The 21,230-nt window shown below is 40.5% G+C and overlaps 1 protein-coding gene and 1 long non-coding RNA gene across 6 annotated transcripts in view; one reads left to right on the top strand and one right to left on the bottom strand.

The window, feature by feature from the left end:
• NCKAP1 (NCK associated protein 1) overlaps positions 1–10,110 on the top strand; it is a 103,338-nt gene extending 93,228 nt beyond the window's left edge. For all 5 annotated transcript variants that reach the window (XM_025460420.3, XM_025460419.3, XM_025460418.3 and 2 more), the window contains 6 exons: positions 43–123; positions 4,909–5,002; positions 6,954–7,070; positions 7,679–7,788; positions 8,132–8,221; positions 9,177–10,110. In XM_025460420.3, the coding sequence (XP_025316205.1) occupies positions 43–123; positions 4,909–5,002; positions 6,954–7,070; positions 7,679–7,788; positions 8,132–8,221; positions 9,177–9,293 (609 nt within the window). In that variant the 3' untranslated portion in view covers positions 9,294–10,110. The remainder of the gene's footprint in view (positions 1–42; positions 124–4,908; positions 5,003–6,953; positions 7,071–7,678; positions 7,789–8,131; positions 8,222–9,176) is intronic.
• Positions 5,773–13,070, bottom strand: LOC125754431 (uncharacterized). Its single transcript, XR_007408620.1, has 2 exons — positions 12,926–13,070; positions 5,773–5,951 (listed from the first exon to the last, which is right to left on the bottom strand). It is a non-coding gene; the product is annotated as an uncharacterized LOC125754431 (long non-coding RNA).
• Between the last annotated feature and the right edge of the window lie 8,160 nt (positions 13,071–21,230).

Genomic DNA, 21,230 nt, shown 5'->3' with positions numbered 1-21,230 from the left:
ACAATTAAAAGTAACTGCATTTTTATTTGTTGTCCTGCCTAGGTCTTATCTTACCACATTCCTTTTCTTGTAAGTTCAATTGAAGATTTCAAGGATCACATTCCAAGGGAAACTGATATGAAGGTAATAAACTTTCTGTTCCAATTCTACAGTGTTTAAAATGAAATATTTGAGTTACACGTGCAATAAAACTTAATAAATTCTAAACTACTGTAAAGTGTCTATTTTAGAGTGATCAGTTAGCATGCTTGCCTTTGAAAATATATCTTTGAGGGATGCCTGGGTGGCTCAGCAGTTGAGTGTCTGCCTTTGGCTCAGGGTGTGATCCCAGGGTTCTGGGATCGAGTCCCACATCAGGCTCCCTGCAGGGAGCCTGCTTCTCCCTCTGCCTTTGTTTCTGCCACTATGTGTCTCTCATGAATAAATACATAAAATCTTAAAAAATAAAAAGTGAGAAGAAAAGAAAAAACACAATACATCTTTGAGAGCTCAGCACCAGAGTGCTACTACATAGGCATTTTGAAAGTTCATCTTCCTTGATTACCTATAGCAATGTAAAATGGGTTGGTATTGATGTTTATCCCTTTTGCTGATAGCTGTCTATACATGGCCTTAAGCAGAGTAATTTGACAAGCCCGTGAAATAAGAGTTGTTTTGTTTAATTAAAATTAAATCAGTTTTTTATAAATTGATATTAAAAAGTCTTGTAAAAGGATGTCAATTATAGGGTATGATTTTTTAAAATTTTCATATCCTGTTTTTATAAATATAGAATATTAGTAGCCATATATGAGTTTACAATTTTTGTTTTGAAATTTTTTTGATCATGAAATCCAACTCCTTATCTAACCCCAGTAATAATTAACCAGTGGTTACACATCCAGTAAGTGATCTCTTCTGTATGTTTTCTAAACTTTCATGTGTCTTGGAGAAATTATTTTGTTTCACATGTTTTAAAGCACACCGTCTGAAAAAAGTTGTTTAAACTCTCTTGTATGACACTCCGGTCTTCTCAGATTGATGCCACTCACTTCCTGAGGCTTATCTTCCATGGCTTATTCCATCCTTCTCCCATGCTACTCCCTTTCTTACACTATGCTTCTCTTCATATGTATCCTGTGAGGTAACTAGTTCTTCCTGGGTGCAATCTCACATCTGTCTGTTTCATCCTTTAATTATTTTACCTGAAAATCTTGCCCTTTTTCTATTTTCTGCCTTTGGAAATCCTGCATTTCTTTTGAGGCCAGATTCAGTTGTTCTCGTCTAAGAAATATTCGTTGATCCCCAGGCAGTAAAGGTTTTCTTTTTTATTATTATTATCAGAAAACTTTTTGTTTATCCATTGTGCAGTTACATATGTTCTGCCTTGTATTATAATTGTGTTTTTTCTCCTCAATTTATGCTAGATTGTGAACTTTTTGAAGACCTTTATTCCTTTATTTTTGTGTGTCTCACGATGCTTAGTGTACACAGTATGTAGTGTGATCGTTAGAGATCAATGATTGTCTTATGATTTTATGATTGAAAACCATTATGATTAGTACAAAGTGATTAAATGGAAACACTGTAGGAAAAAAAAGTTAAGAAAACATGAAAGAAGAATCATTCCTTGAAATACACAAGTGTGGGGATCCCTGGGTGGCTCACTGATTTAGCGCCTGCCTTCCGCCCAGGTTGTGATCCTGGAGTTCCAGAATCAAGTCCCACATCGGGCTCCCTGCATGGAGCCTACTTCTCCCTCTGCCTGTGTCTCTGACTCTCTCTCTCTCCCTCTCTCACTCTCTCTCTCTCTCTCTCTCTCGCTGAGTCTCTCATGAATAAATAAATAAAATATTTTAAAAAAATACACAGGTGTGTGAATTATGAGAATACTAATTAATATTCTAAGCAACCATCCAGCTCTCTCAGCACCCAACATAATTATGTTTAGTTTTTAGCAAACTTTCAACAGAACTTAATATTTTTTTGAAAAGTCATATATTTTTAAATTTATTTTTAATTGAAATATAGTTGCCATAAAATATTACACTAGTTTCAGATGTACAACATAGTGACTCCACATTTATACACATAATGAAATGCTCACAATGGTAAGTGTAGCTGCCATCTGGCACCATACAAGGTTGCTACGTTGTTGACTTATTCCCTATGCTGTACTTTTCATTCAAGTTACTTATTTTATATCTGGAAGTTTGTTGCCTCTTAATTCTCTTCACCTGTTTGTCCAGTTCCCTTCCCTTCTGGCAACCACCAGTTCTCCAAATATATACTTTTTAATGGCTTTATTAAAATATAACTCAGATATCTTAAAATTTACTCATTTATAGTATACAATTCAGCAGATCTAAGTATACTCACAGAGCGGTGCAGCAGTCATTGCAGCCAGTTTTAGAGCATTTTCATCTCCTGGTAGGAAGCCTGTGCCCATTAGCAGTCATTCCAGAAATCTTCCTAGTCCCCAACCCTAGTTAACTACTAACCTGCCTTCTATATCTAAAGTTTGCTCTTTTTTTTTTTTTTAAAGATTTATTTATTTATTTTAGAGAGAGAGAATACACGTGCATGTGTGCATAGGGGAAGGGATTGCGGAAGGGCATCCTCAAACCAGCTCCCCACTGAGCACAAAGCCCTACACAGGGCTTGACCCCGTGACCCAGGAGAGGATGACCTGATCTGAAATTAAGAGTCAAGTGGTTAACACACCAAGCCACCCAGGCATCCCAAGTTTGCCTATTCTTGACACTTAATATAAATCATATGATATGTAGGCATTTGGTGCTAGCTTCTTTTACTTAGCATAATGCTTTCAAGTTTTATTCATCTTGTAGCATGTATCAGTACTTCATTTTTTATTACCGAATAGTGGTCCATTATATGGATATACCACATTTTCTTTTTCCTTTCATCAGTTGATGGACATTTGGGTGGTTTTCACTTTTTGGCTCTTATAAATAATGCTACTGTGGATATCCATATACAAGTTATTGTGTGAACATACGCTTTCCTTTTCTTGGGTATATACCAGAAGTTGGATTGCCAGGTCACATGGAAACTCTATGTGTAACCTTTTGAGAAACTGCTGGATTGTTTCCGAAGTAGTTGTACCATTTTGCATTTCAAGCAACAATGTGTGAAGGTTTCATTTTCTCCATATCCTGTCAATATTTGTTGCTGTTTGTCTTACTTATAGCCATGCTAGTATGTATGACATGGTATCTCATTGTTTTGTTACACATTTTCCTGAAACGATGAATATTGAATATTTTCATGTCCTTCGCTTGTTTTTTTCACTTGGATTTTTTGCTGTTTTAATTTTGAGATTTAAGAGTTCATTATATATTCTGGATACAAGTCTATTAACAGATACATGATTTGCAAATTTCTGTTGTACTGTGGATGTTTTTTTCATTTTCTTAATAATGTCGTCTGTGGCACAAAAGTTGTTGGTTTTGGTGAAGTCCAGTTTGTCTATTTTTGATTTGGTTGCCTCTTCTTTTTGGTGCCCTAAGAAACCATTGCCTAACCCAAGTCATAAAGATTTATATCTATATTTTCTTATAAGGATTTTATAATTTTAGTTCTTATGTTTAGGTTTATGATCCATTTTGAGTTAATTTTTGTATGTGGAGTGAGTAATGAATCACCAAAAAAAAGTTTTTCCTTTTAAAAAAAAAAGATTTATTTGAGAAAAGGAGACTGTGCTTGCATGCACAGTGGGGAGAGGGAGAGGGAGAGGAAGAGCATCTCAAGCAGACTCATCTGCTGAGTGTAGAGCGTAATGCAGGGCTTCTCACCACCCTGAGATCATGACCTGAGCTGGAATCAAGATGCTTTACCCACTGAGCCACCCCCCTCAAATGATTTTTTTGAAACTTATTCCATGACAATTTCCATTAATTTTAAGATACACAGTTTTGCTTCATATTTTATCCTGAGGGTTTTTCTTCTAGTAGTATCAGAGGTAACCAACCGTGTAGGTGGTTTTTAACTGAAGTATTGAACAGAGTATTGTAAATACTTGAAATCCATATGTGAGAACCAAAAAGAATTACTTTAGTCATTAGAAATTCCTTTATCAGGTTTTAAATCATTACTCCTTAAAAATCTGTTGTGGAGCACATGAATGGCTTAGTTGGTTGAACATGCAACTCTTGATCTCTGGGTTGTGAGTTCAAGTCCCACGGTGGGCATAGAGCTTGCTTGAAAAAAAAAATCTATTAGGATAAGTAATTTAGGGATCCCTGGGTGGCGCAGCGGTTTGGCGCCTGCCTTTGGCCCAGGTCGCGATCCTGGAGACCCAGGATCGAGTCCCACGTCAGGCTCCCGGTGCATGGAGCCTGCTTCTCCCTCTGCCTATGTCTCTGCCTCTCTCTCTCTCTGTGACTATCATACAAAAAAAAAAAAAAAAAAAAAAAAAAAAAAGGATAAGTAATTTACTAGCTATGATATGATGAGGCATTGAACCACCCCAATTTCTCATTAAATAAGTATGAATGTAAATAAAAGTTCAGTGATTTTGATTCACTTTTGTTCATTTATTCATCTCTTTTGGCTTGATATTTTACATCCATGCTTCCAAGAAAAATAATGTTAGGATGATTTTGTTGGTATTTGCCACAGAGAGTATACAAACTTTCTTTAGTATGACAATAGGAAGTTCAAATAAGCAGTACGTCATGAAGTAATAACTCAGTTTTTCATTGTAGGCTGGGTGTGCTGTGGTTCCTATTTCAGCCACGTTTTGAAATTCTCTAGTGTTCTTATAGGTAGATTCTAATTTAAACAGTATATCTTTTCTTAGTAAAGTGAGATTTCTTTTTTTTTTTTTTTTTTTTTTTTTTTAAAGTGAGATTTCTTAGAAATTTGCTAAAATATTTCTTACTCTATAATTCTTACATATTTCATCAGGTTGCAATGAATGTGTATGAGTTATCATCAGCTGCTGGATTACCTTGCGAGATTGATCCTGCCTTGGTGGTAGCTCTCTCCTCACAAAAATCAGGTAAAATGCATTAGTAAATACATATCAGTCTTAGTTAAAATTATCAGGGCAATACAGATACAGGTATGCAGGTTGTGGCACTATTCAAATACCCACTTAATGTCATATTTGCCTTTTTTTTTTTTTTTTTTTTGGTAGTTGGAATATAGCAATGTAGAAGAGACAAAAATCCCTGTTTTCTGGAACTTATGTTTTAGCATAGTCATCATACAGATGATACTTAAGCCATAAGACTAGATGGAATTTCTAAGGTTAGTTAGCATAAATGCAGAAGTAAGAGGGATCAGGGTCTGAGCCTTAGGATACTTTCAACTTCAAGAACTCAGGAAGAAAAGGAGTAATTACCAGAAAAGAAGCTGAGAAAGAAGGATGGATGAAGGAGAAAAAAAACTAGGAAAGAGGAGCTTCCAGCAAAGTGGAGAGAGAATGATCAGCTATGTAGAATTAATGGGTAATGCTGCCAAAAGCAGTTACAGTGGAGTTTTCAGAGCAAAAGGCTGATTAGAGAGGTCTTAAGACAGAACACGAGAAAAGGAATTGGAAATAAGTATAAAATAACTCTATCAAAGAGTTTTACTATAAAAGGGAACAAAGAAATGAAATTACAGTAGCCAGAGGCAGGAATAAAATCAAGAGAAGGATTTTTTTCAGGTGAGAGAGTAACAGCATTTGCGTACTGATGGAGATGGACCAGTAGGTAGCAAAATTGATACCTGGAAAAGGGTGTCCTGTTTTCACTGGACTAGAGCTATTTACCAGTCAGTGCATCATTGTGTTATATTTAAAAGATTTTAAAACCGGGTAGCCCCGGTGGCGCAGCAGTTTGGCCCTGCCTGCAGCCTGGGGCGTGATCCTGGAGACCCTGGATCGAGTCCCACGTCGAGCTCCCTGCATGGAGCCTGCTTCTCCTTCTGCCTGTGTCTCTGCCTCTCTCTCTCCCTTTGTGTCTCTATGAATAAATGAATAAATAAAATCTTTTTTAAAAAAAGATTTTAAAACCAGGTCTTCGAAATATAGTACCCAGAATGCTCTAGATATTTCTAAATTTGTCTCCAAAGTAGGTAACATTTTATCTGTTTCTGATACTAAAATGCCCTTCCCTATCCCGTTGTACTCAGCATGTTTGGCTGGGCTCATCAGTTCTTTTTTTATTTAACACTGCTTTTTGTTTTATCATTCGTGCAATATGTTAATTATGGTCACATGAGCAGTTGCCATTATTACTCGTTTGGCTACAGCTCTATTTTTCATAGCCAAATTTTTAAGACCTATTCTGGCTCTTATGTTCAATTCTTACATATGCGTGGTAGGGTGAATAGTAGAGTAACTAGAATTTCCCAGGCACCAAATTCAAGTGCCGAGGTGTGACCTAGAGTTCTAGTACACATTACAGTAAATATTTTAGAAAGGATTATGTCTTCAAGGACTTAGAGCAGTGCTAGTTATTTTCATTTATGACTGGTTCCTTCTGTCTTTTAGAATGGAGAGGTTGGAAATCCAGTCCACTTTCCACACTTATGTCTTTTAAATAGTAATTTTTTAATTACATCTATTTAAGGATTTTTTAGGAAGATTTTACAGAGTAATTTATGAGATAATTTTCTAAACTGTAGTACACAGTTATCTTATGAAATAATAATTTATCAGTTTTCAGTTAGGAAGTTTTAGGATTCCACTTATCCTAATCGTACTTTTTTGTCCTATCATCTCCTCTGTTTTTTTGCCTTATTGGGTTTTTAGAGGTCCTTGAAATATTCTTGGATAGTTAATAATAGCCAATAATAATATATGTTACTTCTATATTTCTTACAGCAAAGTTGTGATTAGTTCTGTAGAAGCTCAGTAATATACTTTATACAAAAATTAAAATTTGCATTTTCTGGTTTAGATTGATAACTCTTAACTAATCTTGAAGAAATACCTTGGTTTTATTTTTAATTTTCTCCCTCAGAAAACATAAGTCCAGAAGAAGAATATAAAATTGCCTGCCTCCTTATGGTCTTTGTGGCAGTTTCCTTGCCGACACTGGCAAGTAACGTGATGTCTCAGTATAGCCCTGCTATAGAAGGTAATAGTGCTTTAAAACTGTTTTGGCAATGAAGAAGTAACTTTTGATATAATAGGTAGTTTTCAAGTAATTAATGTTTGTATATAAAGAATGCGGATTAATTTAGTAGCCACTTACTAGCTTGATAACCATAAATAGTTTTTTCTTTAGAAAGAGAAAATAGATTTTTCTTGAGTTTCTCAGCCCTAGTTTCCTGATAAATGAAATATGTATGGGTGAGCTTTTGGGTGCCTGAATGTGTGCGGCAGGGGATGGTGAAGGAGTACCCAACTCTTAAGATTATTTTAAAGATTGAATGACAGAATGTTTCTACAGCAGCTAAGAGCTTCTTTTTTTTAAGTTTCTAAGGAAATATAAAAATGATACATGATTTCTTTTAGGAATTTTTTTTTAATAGAGACATCATCACTTGTTGCTTTTCTACTATAGTATTTTTAAAAGCACTAGTCCACATGAAAATGAAAGGAGAGCAAGGCAGGCTATGTCCTAGCTCTTTAATAATGTCACTATTTATATAGATTGTGAAGTTATTAAAGACTTGCCATTTATGTATTATTTGAAATATCGGAGTCACACAGAAACCACAAACCCTATATGAACTTTCTCAGGGCACTGCAACAACATACATTGCTTGGCCAAAGCCATCAACCAGATTGCCGCAGCTTTGTTTACAATTCACAAAGGAAGCATTGAAGACCGTCTTAAGGAATTTCTGGCGGTAGGTATACTCAAATAGCAGAACTCATGATGTTTTATAAGGAAAATTAAAATGATAACTATCAAATAAAGCAGAATACAGTCTCCTTTTTCCCCCCCTGAAAGGAGAACCAAATAAAGGAGCCAGTTATCATTTGTTCCCTTAGCTGTCTCTCATTTCTAGAGCTCTGCAATATGACCTTTTTTTCTAAGCTGGTATTTGGACTGCCTAGAATTTTGCCCATTATATTACAGATAGCCACTGAATAATTGAAATATATTGTAAGTTGAAACATACTGAAAATAAACAAGTAACTTGTGAACATTTCATTAAAACTTCCTTAAATTGTCTGTATCCTTCTAAGCTGGCATCTTCCAGTCTACTGAAAATTGGCCAGGAGACAGATAAAACAACAACGAGAAACAGAGAATCTGTGTATTTACTGCTAGATATGGTAAGTCTCATTTTATGTTTTATTAACAAGAAAACAGTTCCAGTCTGATAGTCTTTCTTGGCATTTAGATAATTAAATAACAACATGAGCTGAAATTCCTTTTGATCCCCTCTGTGTAGTTGACTCAAGCCACACACTTTCTAAATATTGCAGGAAAGACCGACATGCTTGTGCTTTACCATATGATAATCAGGTCAGAAAACAAAGATGAGTAGCATTATCTATAAGGTATTCTAAGGTATTCTTTCTGAGTAGTTTTTCAACCAGCTGGGAAGCACCTGGGGCCTTATATTTCACCGCCTCTGGTTTTCTACACCCTGACTCTCTTCCACCGTCTACTGTAATTTCCTGTGAGTCTCTGTGCCTCGTCGGTTCTTTCTCTTCACTGTTTGAACCAGCTCTGCTTGTTTCTACACCGTCCCTCTTCTCTCACAGTAATTTCCTTTTCCTGCAGAGATCTCTATCTGTTCTGTGATTCAGAATACCCCATCACTCCCGTCTTTTTCTGGATAGACTTTCCTGATGACTCTGCCCCACGTTAATCTTTCATCCCTTTTGAACTCCTCTAGCTTTCCACTTAGTTACATACAGTTGGTCTTATGTGTGATCTGGCCTCCTAGCTTAGACTTGAGAACCCAATTACACTTGATGCTATGGACCGTATTTTAAATATGTTTATATTCTCAAAAAAATATGTTTATATTCTCTTAAATGTCTAGTGTACCGTTGAGGGCAAATGAAAGTACTCAGTCTGTTCCTGTGATTAATAGACTTAATTGAAAAGTGATGTTTTAAACATTTTTGATAGCAAAACAGTGGCACACTTAGATTTCAGGTTTTAAAGTTAAAAGGAAAATAATTTTCTGTTTCTAATAACACTGTAATACTGGCTGTGAGTAAATGTTGCTGCTATAAATAACTCCCAAATCTGTGATGCATTTTTGCCACTTTTCAGATTGTACAGGAATCCCCATTCCTGACCATGGATCTTTTGGAATCTTGTTTTCCTTACGTCTTGCTGAGAAATGCATACCATGCCGTCTACAAGCAAAGTGTTACATCTTCTGCATAAAATACCTACTTATTGAAGACAAGCACGCATTTTTGTTGGTCTGGTTTTACCTGTAAACTGTGGAACAATTTTACCTTAAGGCCTGAAAAACAGTTTTGTGGTTATAAATTTCTTTCATACGGTTGTGTTTTCTGATCATTGATTTCATTTAATATGGTTGTATTACAGTATACTTGGTTGATTTAGGTTTCACATTCACTGAATTCACTAAAATTATTCCTATAATTTTAGAATATCATTGTTTGGGAAATATACATTTATCTCTATGTTTTTGATATTTGAAAATGAACAAAAAAACCCTTTGCTTGTTTATTTCTGAAAAAGAATTGTATTTAGTGATTATTTTAGATAGTGATATTATAGCATTCATCTGTGTGTAAATTATTTCATATAGGGAAGAGTTCTGATCTGTACCTATGGTCCGCATTGAAAACAAAACTGGATGTGTATTTCTGTGATGTTATGAATACATTTCTACTTTATTTTGAAACATTTGCCAAACTAAATACTGTAACACTGTATAACATTAAAAATGTTTAAGGACTGCTTAGCATTAGAAGCAGGCTATGTCCAGAAATTCTAAAACGGCAGCACATGTTGTTGCTTGTATAAAGCCTGGTGATGATTTTTAGACTAACTTCCCTGGTGCCCTACTGGCAATAGCACTACCATTGTACCCTGCTGTATAATAAATAATCTTAGACATTTATCAACTGTTGATACAAATGTTAGTCCCTAACCACTTTTTATATGTTTTAAATTTTTGAAATTCAAGTGTACCTGCCATAACATAAAATAAACACTAGACTGTATCACATTTTGAATTATTTCTTTAATTTTGGATCTCTAGAAATTTATTAAAAATATGAAAGTTTTAGTTTCAATTTAGTTTAAAATAAGCTTTTAGTTTAGAAATGTCTAACTGTAGCATTTGATACCAAGTCAGCTGTCAGAAAAATCTGCTTAAATATTTTGAAAAACATCCCACTGGAAAAAAATTTTTTTTGAATAAAAATCAGAAAATAAAATCATATGACATTTTTTTAAGAATTAAGCACTAAAAGGATATTCATGTGCCATCAGCTTGCAGTTTCATGTGACCAAATGGACAGTTTTATTTGAAAGAATGGGAATAAAATGATTGATTATGGAACCAGTAAAGTGTTGCTGAGAGCTACTACATCAGTCAGTAATGAATGGGAAAGACCAATTGCTTAGTGGTTGGCCGAGGGTAGAGCAGCTAATTTTGTTTAAAAACTAACCAGATGTTTTGCGCTTTGATTGGCATTATAAAGACTATTTCTCAACAGCTTTGTATCTGGATATCAAGTAGAACTTTTGCTCACAGCTTCTTAAATATACACTAGTAGCACGTTAAGAGAAAAGGAAGCTACTATGAACTCAGTTATATATTATTCTTCTTTGTTCAGGTAAGAGAGTAGAATGAAATTGAGGTGCCACAAGATTATCATGTTGCTATTTTGTGTGTGATCCTTCCAATCTATATTTCAAGCAGGGAATAGTCAGCACTCTCTGTTGAAAATTTTCAGTAGTTCAGTGAGGATTTTTGAAAAGAAAAGGAATTTTCTGGGGCGCTGGGTGGCTCAGTCATCTAAGCATCCAACTCTTGATTTTGCCTCAGGTCATGATCTCGGGTCCTGGGATCAAGCCCCGAGTCCGGCTCCATGCTCAGCAGCAGGGAGTCTTCTTGAGACTCTCTCCCTGTCCCTCTGCTCATATAGTCATGTTCTGCCTCTCTCAAAATAAATACATCTGTAAGTACACATTTTAAACTTTGAAACATGTTAGGTTCCTTCCAGTAAGATTGTATCAATTTTACCTTTTCAGTTATGTGAATGTAATTTCCTCTATTAACTGCCAATGCATCTTTGCCTCTTCAAAAAGTGAAACACATGTTGTGTTTTAATTCACATATCTTTATTCATTAGGGAGATGGAATATCTTTTTTGTGTTAATTGGTTATTTTTATTTCTTAAATGAATTTCTCATTTTCACTGTGTTATTTTTTTTCATTTTCACTGTTTTAAGTGGAGTGTTGAAAAACTGTTGTTTTAAAATACCAATTGAACACTTATTTGCATATGTAAACATTTTTTAGTATAATAGGGTTGAAAATAGCTCCCAGACAATCTTGAGTGTAGTCATATGACTGTTAAAATCTAGTAGTGCATAGTAATTAATGTTAGGATGCAGCTACTTTTTTTTTTTTTTAAAGATTTTATTTATCCATGAGAAACTGAGAAGAGAGAGAGAGGCAGAGACACAGGCAGAGGGAGAAGCAGGCTCCATGCAGGGAGCCCGATGTGGGACTCGATCCCGGGTCTCCAGGATCACGCCCTGGGCTGAAGGCAGGTGCTAAACTGCTGAGCCACCCGGGCTGCCCATGGATGCAGCTACTTTGATAACTGAATTTTAATTGAATTTTCGAAGTATATGACATTTATTTCCAAGTCCAAGTTAATGGCATTCATTTAAAAGGGGTGTGTGTGTGTGTGTGTGTGTGTGTGTGTGTGTATACCTGTTAGAGAATGAAAAGATGTCCAATTTAAAAACATGAACTTAGGGGCCCCTGGGTGGCTCAGTCGGCCCAGTGTCCGTCCGCCTTGGGCTCAGGTCGTGATCTCAGGGTCCTGGGATCAAGCCCTGCGTGGGGCTGGCTGTCCAGCGGAGAATATGCTTCTCCTTTTCCTCCTTGCTTTTGCTCTTTCTCACTTAGCTCTGTCACTATTTCTGTCTCGCTCTCAAATAAATAAATGAAATCTTTAATACATGAATTTAAGAATCAATTAAAATTACACCGAGATTGCAATTCCTTTATTCTATTAAATAGGTATATTATGAATTATATATTAAGCTAATTCAGAAAGATGCCGTTTGTGTGTTTAAATACTATATAGGAGACTATACACAGCAGTTTTTAGCTTCATTCCTTGGAGATGTCATTTTAAAAACTATGTTCTCAGTAAAAATGTCTACCAATCAGAAGGCGAAAAGTTGTAAGACTCCTTGCCTTTCATACCAATAGTCTGGTACACATCATTTTTTTTAAAGAGAAAAAAGACCAAAGAGGACTTCAGTAACTAAATTAGTGTAATTAATGTTAACCTTTGTCTTTCAGTTACATCCTCTAAAGTTAATTTGTAAAGCTCTTTATATTTTAATGGGCTTGATAAAATTGTTTCTGTCATTCATTCCACCCCAGCCTTCAAGTTATGGAAAGTTTTTCCATTTTACAAAATTTTTCAGAGCCAAGGTTAAGTGGCCTTTAAAAAAAAAAGATTTTATTTATTTGTTTTTAGAGATAGATTGTTCAGGGAGAAGAGTGAAGGGCAAGGACAAGTAGACTCCATGCTGAGGGTCAAGCCCCATGTGGGGCTCAATCTCATGACCCTGAGATCATGACCTGACCTGAAATTGAGAGTTGGTCTTTAACCAACTGAGCCACCCCGGTGCTCCTAAAGTGGCCTTTTTGTTATTACAAATAGGAAGGAAAAAATACATAAAGGAAATGGAATCTATATCATACATTATTTTAAATGTAATTAAGATAATTCCTTGTGAGAAAAAAGCTGCCTGGTCATTAAGTCATCTTTATTTACTGTAATCCTGACCTTCATAGATGGTGCTAATGCAGGAAATCCGGTCACAGAATGTTCCGTAGTGCAGTCGGTCTGAGAGCATATGTCCGTACAGTGGGATGAAAGCGACGTGTAAGATCTTGCACCTACCTTCCGGGAGCTCAGAGTGCACCTTGCTGTTAAGTCATAATCAGCTGATTGTTCTGCTAGTGTTGCCGATCTCTTAACCCAGATGGGATGGAAAAACTCCAAAGTTCAGTGGACTAGGATTAGGGCCCTGGAGAAAAGGCTTCTGCGAATTTACAGGTGTTAACGCAGAATGAGCAAGCCTTTAGTATCTCTAGAGGTCAGGAGGAGTTCTTGGAGCCTACGCTGGGCCAGGGGCTGGGGAAACACACTCTTCACAGTCAAGAAGGGCTCCTGACAATGAGTAGTTTTTTACAGGGTTATACACTTCTTGCGTTTTGTAAGAGCTCAAACAAGGACTACGGCCCACGGGCAGGCATCCCGTTTTCATCTGATGGCATTGGCCTGGATTTTCAAACAATGGCTCTTTTTTACTTTATTTTAGTTTTTTATTTAGGTTTTATTTATTCATGAGAGGCACAGAGAGAGGCAGAGACACAGGCAGAGGGAGAAGCAGGCTCCCTGTGGGTAGCCCGATGCGGGACTCAATCCCGGGACCCTGGGGTCATGACCTGGGCCAAAGGCAGGTGCTCAACCGCTGAGCCATCTAGGTGCCCCTTTTTCTAAAGATTTGCTGTGACCCTTGTCTTTTCATAAAAAGATTGGTTTGAAATTTTAAATGTTTTAATCTTTAATGACAAATGGATATTTAGTTATTTGGTCCTGTTGAATTGAAAGGAAAATCAGTATTTATTGAGCCCACTTGGTATTATTTTCAGGGTGGAAAGTTGCTTTAGGTATATTGAAATTTGGATATTTATATGAATCGAACTTTCCATACACGTTACTGTCATTACCGTTTCAGGTCAAGCATGCCTAACTCTAATATGCTTCATTTCCAAGAAAGGTTCTCAGGCTGTCGTTTTGACCTAAAAAGAACAATGTAAGATAAATTAGCAAATCAAAGTGAGGAACCTAGCCAGAGAGGCCATATCTTATTTCCAGTTAAATGCACTTTACTACTTTCTCTTAACTTCGAGAATGAGGTGGAGGGATGGGTTCTGGTCAACTTCTTGCATGAGGTCCACAAACCTGGGACATGGGTGGCCTGGAGATGGGACGATACTGGATAAGCAACCTGTGATTGCCATGTCTTAACTGTGGTATAAGGCTAAGTCATATTCGTAGTGTACATACTGACCAAATGCTCAATCGTCTGGTCTTGGAATTATATTTGGCCAAGGCCTAAGAGGAAAATCACCATTATAGAATATAAGCTTCTAAGACATATGAACAAGTCTTATTTAAAAATTATTATAATTTTATTTCATCAGTTATATATATATTTTTTAATTTTTATTTATTTATGATAGTCACACAGAGAGAGAGAGGCAGAGACACAGGCAGAAGGAGAGGCAGAGACACAGGCAGAGGGAGAAGCAGGCTCCATGCACTGGGAGCCTGACGTGGGATTCGATCCCGGGTCTCCAGGATCACGCCCTGGGCCAAAGGCAGGCACTAAACCGCTGCGCCACCCAGGGATCCCTCGTCAGTTATATTTTTAAAGTGTAATGTGGTTCAGAATCATTCATTTCTCACCTCTATCAACTGCTAAATTGCTCCTGTGCTCATGTTAAACCACTCATTTAAAATTCTAAATAGTGACTTACTTTTTAAAAAGATTTTATTTATTCATGAGAGACAGAGAGAGGCAGAAACACAGGCAGAGGGAGGAGCAGGCTCCCTATGGGGAGCCCAATGCAGGACTCGATCCCAGGACCCCGGGATCATGACCTGAACCAAAAGCAGATGCTCAGCCACTGAGCCCTCCAGGTGCCCCTAAATACTGACTTTCAAGTGGAGAGTGGAGAGCAACTCACGAAGTTGCTATCAAATTAGTAAGATTTGCTTTTTCTCCATTAGTAACTGAATAAGTTAAAGGCATTTCTTCTTTAACTCCTGCATTTGAAGTTTTGGGGGTCAGTGCTAATGATAAAATTTCATTGCAGTATTCTCCCAAACTGAAACTTCCTGCATTATTCGGTGGTATTTCCAGAAACAAACCTAAAACATGTCGCCCTTGTTTATTTTTTCCTAAGTTCTTGCATACATTACTGCATCATAATTACTTGAGAAAAAATTTTTTGATAGACTTTGGTTCTAAAAATGTGACAGTGGTACAAATGCAACTAAATTTTCCACTTGCATATTATCTTTAACTGTGTGCATGCTAATTTCGGCATCTTGTGGTAGAAAGAGAATCTTCACAACAAGTAGTATCATGTAAGAAATCCTTACATTCTAAAGGCACATTTGTACTTAAACTGATAGAATCCAATTTAAGGAGATCTCCACTCCAATTATATCTGAAATGTTTGTCTTGGGGCACCAGGGTGAATCAGTCGGTTAAGTGTCTGTCTTCGGCTCAGGTCATGGTCCCAGGGTCCTGGGGTGGAGCCCCTCATGGGGTTCCCTCCCAGTGGGGAGGCTGCTTCTCCCTCTCCCTCTCCCTGCCACTGTGCCTACCTGTGCTTTCCCTTATGTCTCTAATGAATAAGTAAAAGCCTTATAAAAAAAAGTATTTGAGAGCAGATATTCAATTATGAATCATAAATCAAGATGCCATACCAACTGGGTATGACCATAACCTATGGAATTACATGGTCATTGATCACACACAACTTGTAGAGGCCAAAAGGCAGATTGGAGCTGGCATTCGGTGGTTAGACCTTGCAAAAACTAAACCCAAATCTGAGGAGCAGCTAATGCACAAGTTCCTAGGCTGATGCTGAACTTTCAGTTCATCCCTAATGCCTACCTCCGGCCAAAACGTACAAGGGTCTTTTTGCATAGCCTGAAGCAAGGCCCTGCCAGTAGGACTCAGATGGGAATAAAGGTCAAATTTGATCTTGGCTGTTAATAGGGGTTTGTCCAAGCTGAAAACGCTGGTCAGAATAATAAGAAGAAGAACTTACTGATAGTTCACTGTGCAGCGGACACTGCCAAGTTTTATCCAATTTGATCTAAGTATTGCTCATCTAGTCTTCACAATATCCCTACGTTACTGATGTGGAAACTGAAGCTCAGGGAAGGTGAGTAACTTGTACAAACTCATGTTGCAAGGAAGTAGCAGCCAAGATTTAAATCTGGTCCCAAACTATATACTTATCCTTATCCTTATATTGTCTCAGATCTCTCAGATCGGAGGGTGGGCTTCTGGATGCAGTGGCATTTAAGGCTGCTTGGCACCGCCTTGGGTGCAGCTTCAGCGTTAGGAGCCACTTCTGAGTGCCTACATCATGCCACTTTCACACCCATTGCCTGTTTTAATCCCCACCACCAAATTGCTCAAGAGGGATTGTCTTTTCATGAAGAAATGGTACCACAGAGCTTTAAGTCCCTTGTCACAGGCACATGGAGTGACAGTAATAATGGAGCACTTTAGGTTTTTATAGCTGGAGAGAGCCTTAGAAATGATCTACTTTAACCTACTCAAGGGTGAGTAATTTATCCAGTCACATAGAAGGAATCTTGTGATTTCTTTTAGAATTTTGTCATCTAGGTTCGTGGCATAGTAGGTGTAGTGCTCCTTCTATTGTGCCATGCTGCTACACGTACGTGCATGGTTCTACAGTCGTAACGCCTTAGTCATCATGAGCGTTTCCTGGTTCCTGCTAGGATTTTAGGGGGTCTATGTGAGGGATGATTCCATGGCATCAGAAAATCTGGGATCGTAATCCCAGCTCTGCTACTTTCAAGTTACTTGACTTTTCTGAGTTTGCTTCTATAAACGTAGAGCGGAGATAATATCTACCTCAAAGGGCTGTTGTCAGGACTGAAGTGAGGTCATGTGTATAAACTGATAAGATTCAATAGATGGAGGTTGTTTTTCTGATTTGTGGTTGATTTGACAATTTGTTCTGCATCTTATACAACTGTCTTCAAAGAGTTTGCTGTGGATTCTAGGAACGGTATCACATCACAACTTCCATTCACGAGACTGGGACACTTTTTTTTTTTTTATGATAGTCACACAGAAAGAGAGAGAGAGAGGCAGAGACATAGGCAGAGGGAGAAGCAGGCTCCATGTACCGGGAGCCCGACGTGGGATTCGATCCCGGGTCTCCAGGACCGCGCCTGGGGCCAAAGGCAGGCGCCAAACCGCTGCGCCACCCAGGGATCCCCCCGACTGGGACACTTTCGCGTCTATATCTGGGCAGCCTGGGTGGCTCAGCGGTTTAGTGCTGCCTTCAGCCCAGGGCGTGATCCTGGAGACCCGGGATCGAGCCCCATGTCGGGCTCCCTGCATGGAGCCTGCTTCTCCCTCTGCCTGTGTCTCTGCCTCTCTCTCTCTCTCTCTCTGTGTCTCTCATGAATAAATAAAAATCTCAAAAAAAAAAATCCTTTGTGTCTATATCCCAGCCTATGTTCCAGCTCTGGTCTGAGAGTCTTTATGTGATCTTGGATGGGAAAGAGTTCTTTTTCTCAGGCAGCTTTAACATAAAGCAATGCTCAAGTTGATTGAAGCCTGCTCTTTACGCCTGTACATTGTACTATATTTATGTGCATTATACACACGGATGTAAAAGATAGAAAGCTTGCATTTTCAATGTCATTGTAGCATCCGGAACAATTTTAACAATTGCTTGCTGGACGTCTCTGTGCTTTTTCCTCATGTTGTTTCCTGCCTCTAGAATGGAATGTTCGCTCATATTCTGGCCTCAACCTCCTGATCTCATTGTCAACAGTGAGTTCAAACCTTCTTTTCCATAGCACATCATTCTCTGTTTTCTTCTGAACCTCGTAAATACTTTTATTACACACTTACTGGATCATAGCGTGATTGTTACACATCTGCGTCTCCTTTGATTCTTGGAATACCTTCTGGGTCCGTGTTCATTTCACCTTTTTTAAAAAATATTTTATTTATTTATTCACGAGAGAGAGAAAGAGGCAGAGACACAGGCAGAGGGAGAAGCAGGCTCCATGCAGGGAGCCCGACGTGGGACTCGATCCTGGGGCCCCAAGATCAGGCCCTGGGCTGAAGGCGGTGCTACACCGCTGAGCCCCCCGGGCTGCCCTCACCTTTCTTTTTAATCAAACCCCCAACTCAATGGAAAAGGCTGATGGCTGGACAGATGCTGTAGAAAAATGGCCTTTACTTCATGTTGGGGGCCAGTGGGTATTTTTCTTTTTGTACTTGCTTGTGAAGCACGGGTAGGTAGGGCTTCCAGGGCCCGGAGTGGAGGTAGCTCAGTGATGACGCAAAGTGGTTTGTGTGATTTCTCCCAGTGAGATCATTCCCACGTTCGGACTATTAGGGGGACACTTGGAATCTGAACTCCTTATGTAAATAGGCATAAGCCCCTGAGACTGATGACACGCTATAAGTTAACTAAATTGAATTTAAATATAAAAAGTTTTAGGGGATCCCTGGGTGGCTCAGCGGTTTAGTGCCTGCCTTTGGCCCAGGCGTGATCCTGGAGTCCCAGGATCGAGTCCCGCGTCAGGCTCCCAGCATGGGGCCTGCTTCTCCCTCTGCCTGTGTCTCTGCCTCTCTCTCTCTCTATGTTTATCATTAAAAAAAAAAAAAACTTAAAAAAATAAATATAAAAAGTTTTAATAAATAGGCATAAGAAGGGGAGGGGTCGTGAGAGATCCAGATAGTGTTTCCTGTAACAGGAAAATGACTTTTTTTTTTTTTTAATCTGGAAACGTAAGTGAAATGCCAAGAGCAAAGAAGAGGAGCTCTAAGAGAAATTGCAAAGTGACAGTTGAGGTCATCGTCCTGAAGTAGAAAAATGGTCCTTTGAGCCTGGTGACCCGGGCCTCCCGGAGGTGGGCGCTTCACACACGGGGCCGGGGCTGCGAGGCCTTCACCGCAGCGTCAGCCCTGGGCAGCGGTGCCCCCGCCCCGGAGCTCGGCCGACGGTCCTCTGAGGTCATCGGGCGCAAGGCCCAGTGGACCTGTCACCCCGTCAGCCTAACTTCCCATCCGGCCCCGCGATGCGCCGGCAGCTACCCTGGCGGCCGGGCCCACGCTGAGGAGCGGCGACTCCCGGAGCGAAGAGCCTCGGCCGCGGGTTCTAGGCTCGTCCTGAGGGCCCGGCCCGGCCCGGCTGACGGGAGCTCCCACGGCGGCTCGGCCTGAGGGGCGCTGCCCAGGGCGGGGGCCTGGCCTCAGCCGCCGGCCACACGGGCTGCCTCAGCCCACCAGGACGTGGCCTTCCGGACAGGGCGTCCCAGCTGGGAGACAGATGTGGCCTTTCAGGAGCAGCTCCTCCAGCCGCCCCCCTCAGGGCTGTGGAGCTCCCGCCTCGCCTCACGCCCCGACCTCCCGCGCCTTCGAGGAGGACGAGGAGGACGAGGAGGACGTGTGCACCGGCCGCTCGGCCTGCGGGGAGAGGCCCGGGGCCACACGCAGGCAGAGGTGCTCGCCGCAGGCCCGACGGCGGCCTGTCAGTGGAGGAGGGAGGATGGCGGGTCCTGTCGCGGCCTGAGGCTGATGTCTGTCCCGTGACCACGGGCAGGAGGAGGATCACATGCTTCTCGGCCGCAGACGGCGACACAGGTCCCTGAAGCCGGGCCACGTGGCACAGGAGATCAGGGAGGACCGCTGTCACCCGTCGCGCCTTGCATCAGTTCGACGAATGTTTCTTAAGTTTATTTTCAAGCAACCTTTCCCCCCGACGACGTGGGGCTGGAGCTCGTGACCCCGAGACCGGGAGCCACATGCTCCTCTGGGGCACCAGCCCGGCGCCCTCAGCGGCAACAGCTCTTTCCTGACAGCGGCTACGCGCAGACGTGGTGGCTCAGCCTTCCCGCGGCCCGACCCGCCGCCCCTCCCCGCTTGCCCACGCCGGGTCTCTGAGACTCGGTCACGAGAAGAAGGAGCATCGGCTGGGCCAGGCCCGTTTCGGGCTCCGAGGGCCGTCTGCCCCCTGCCTTGGCAGGAGCGCGTTTCCTCCCTTGCAAAAGGAAGTCTCCAGCCCGAGCAGACCGACTCCGTCAGCCGAGCCAGGGGTACGATCTCATGCGTCAGACAAACCCCAGTTTGCTGTTTCTTGTAACAGAGTTCAAGGAAGACTAGGGCTCAAGGAAGAGTTTGTTCTGACCGGCCGAGGCTCCGTTGGAACCGCCGGGCCGCGCAAGTGCCTGCACGCACCCTGGCTGCACAGCTCCGTCTTCACAGACCTGGGCCGCGTCCCGGGTCTTCAGCGATGAGCATAGGGTCCAGTGTTCCAAGAAGGATCCGGCTTCTGGACGTGCCGTCTGCAGAAGAGCTCATTTCATAGGAACTGAGCTAAAATTTCTATCGTGGAGCAAACGTGGTATAATCTTTCTGAATAAAAAGCCAATCAGGGCCGAACTCTGCTGGGGAAGTAGGCTCTGGGATACTTGAAGGGAAACACATGTACATGGATTAATATGAGGAGGGTTTCCTAGTTGTAAATCCGAAAAAAAATCCAGGACAATCCTCTTTTCACAATCGCTTATTGAAAACTTTTTCAAGAAATTTCTTCCCCAAAAAAGGACTGTGGAATTAGTCTACTGGTCAATTAATTAAAGGTAATTTTATTTTTTTTTAATTTTTTAAAATTTATTTATGATAGTCACACACAGAGAGAGAGAGAGGCAGAGACACAGGCAGAGGGAGAAGCAGGCTCCATGCACCGGGAGCCCGACGTGGGATTCGATCCCGGGTCTCCAGGATCGCGCCCTGGGCCAAAGGCAGGCGCCAAACCGCTGCACCACCCAGGGATCCCAATTAAAGGTAATTTTAATCATCTTTTTAAAAATTCTTCATACAAAGCACAGATGTGTGTGTCTCTCAAACAGACTGCATTATGTAAGTCCTTAAAAAAAACACACGATTGAATGAAGACCTACAAATATTTATGCCAAGCAGGAATCCGCCTGCCACCTCCCTGCAACATTAACTCAAAATTGATGTTGAGGGGCACCCGGGTGTCTCCGCGGTTGAGCGTCTGCCTTTGTCTCAGGTCGTGACCCCGGGGTCCCGGGTTCGAGTCCCACATCAGGCTCCCCGCGGGGAGCCTGCTTCTGCCTCTGCCTGTGTCTCCGTCTCTTTCTTGGTGTCTCTCATGAATAGATAAATACAATCTTAAAAAAAAAATTTGATGTTGGATTCAAGATTCTGAGACTAGGTTTCTACTACTTGAGCTCTAGCAAAATTTAAGGTTCTGTAGAC

The sequence above is a fragment of the Canis lupus genome, chromosome 36, assembly GCF_003254725.2.
Source record: "Canis lupus dingo isolate Sandy chromosome 36, ASM325472v2, whole genome shotgun sequence".
NCBI lineage: Eukaryota > Metazoa > Chordata > Mammalia > Carnivora > Canidae > Canis > Canis lupus.
This window is presented reverse-complemented; position numbering and strand designations above follow the sequence as displayed.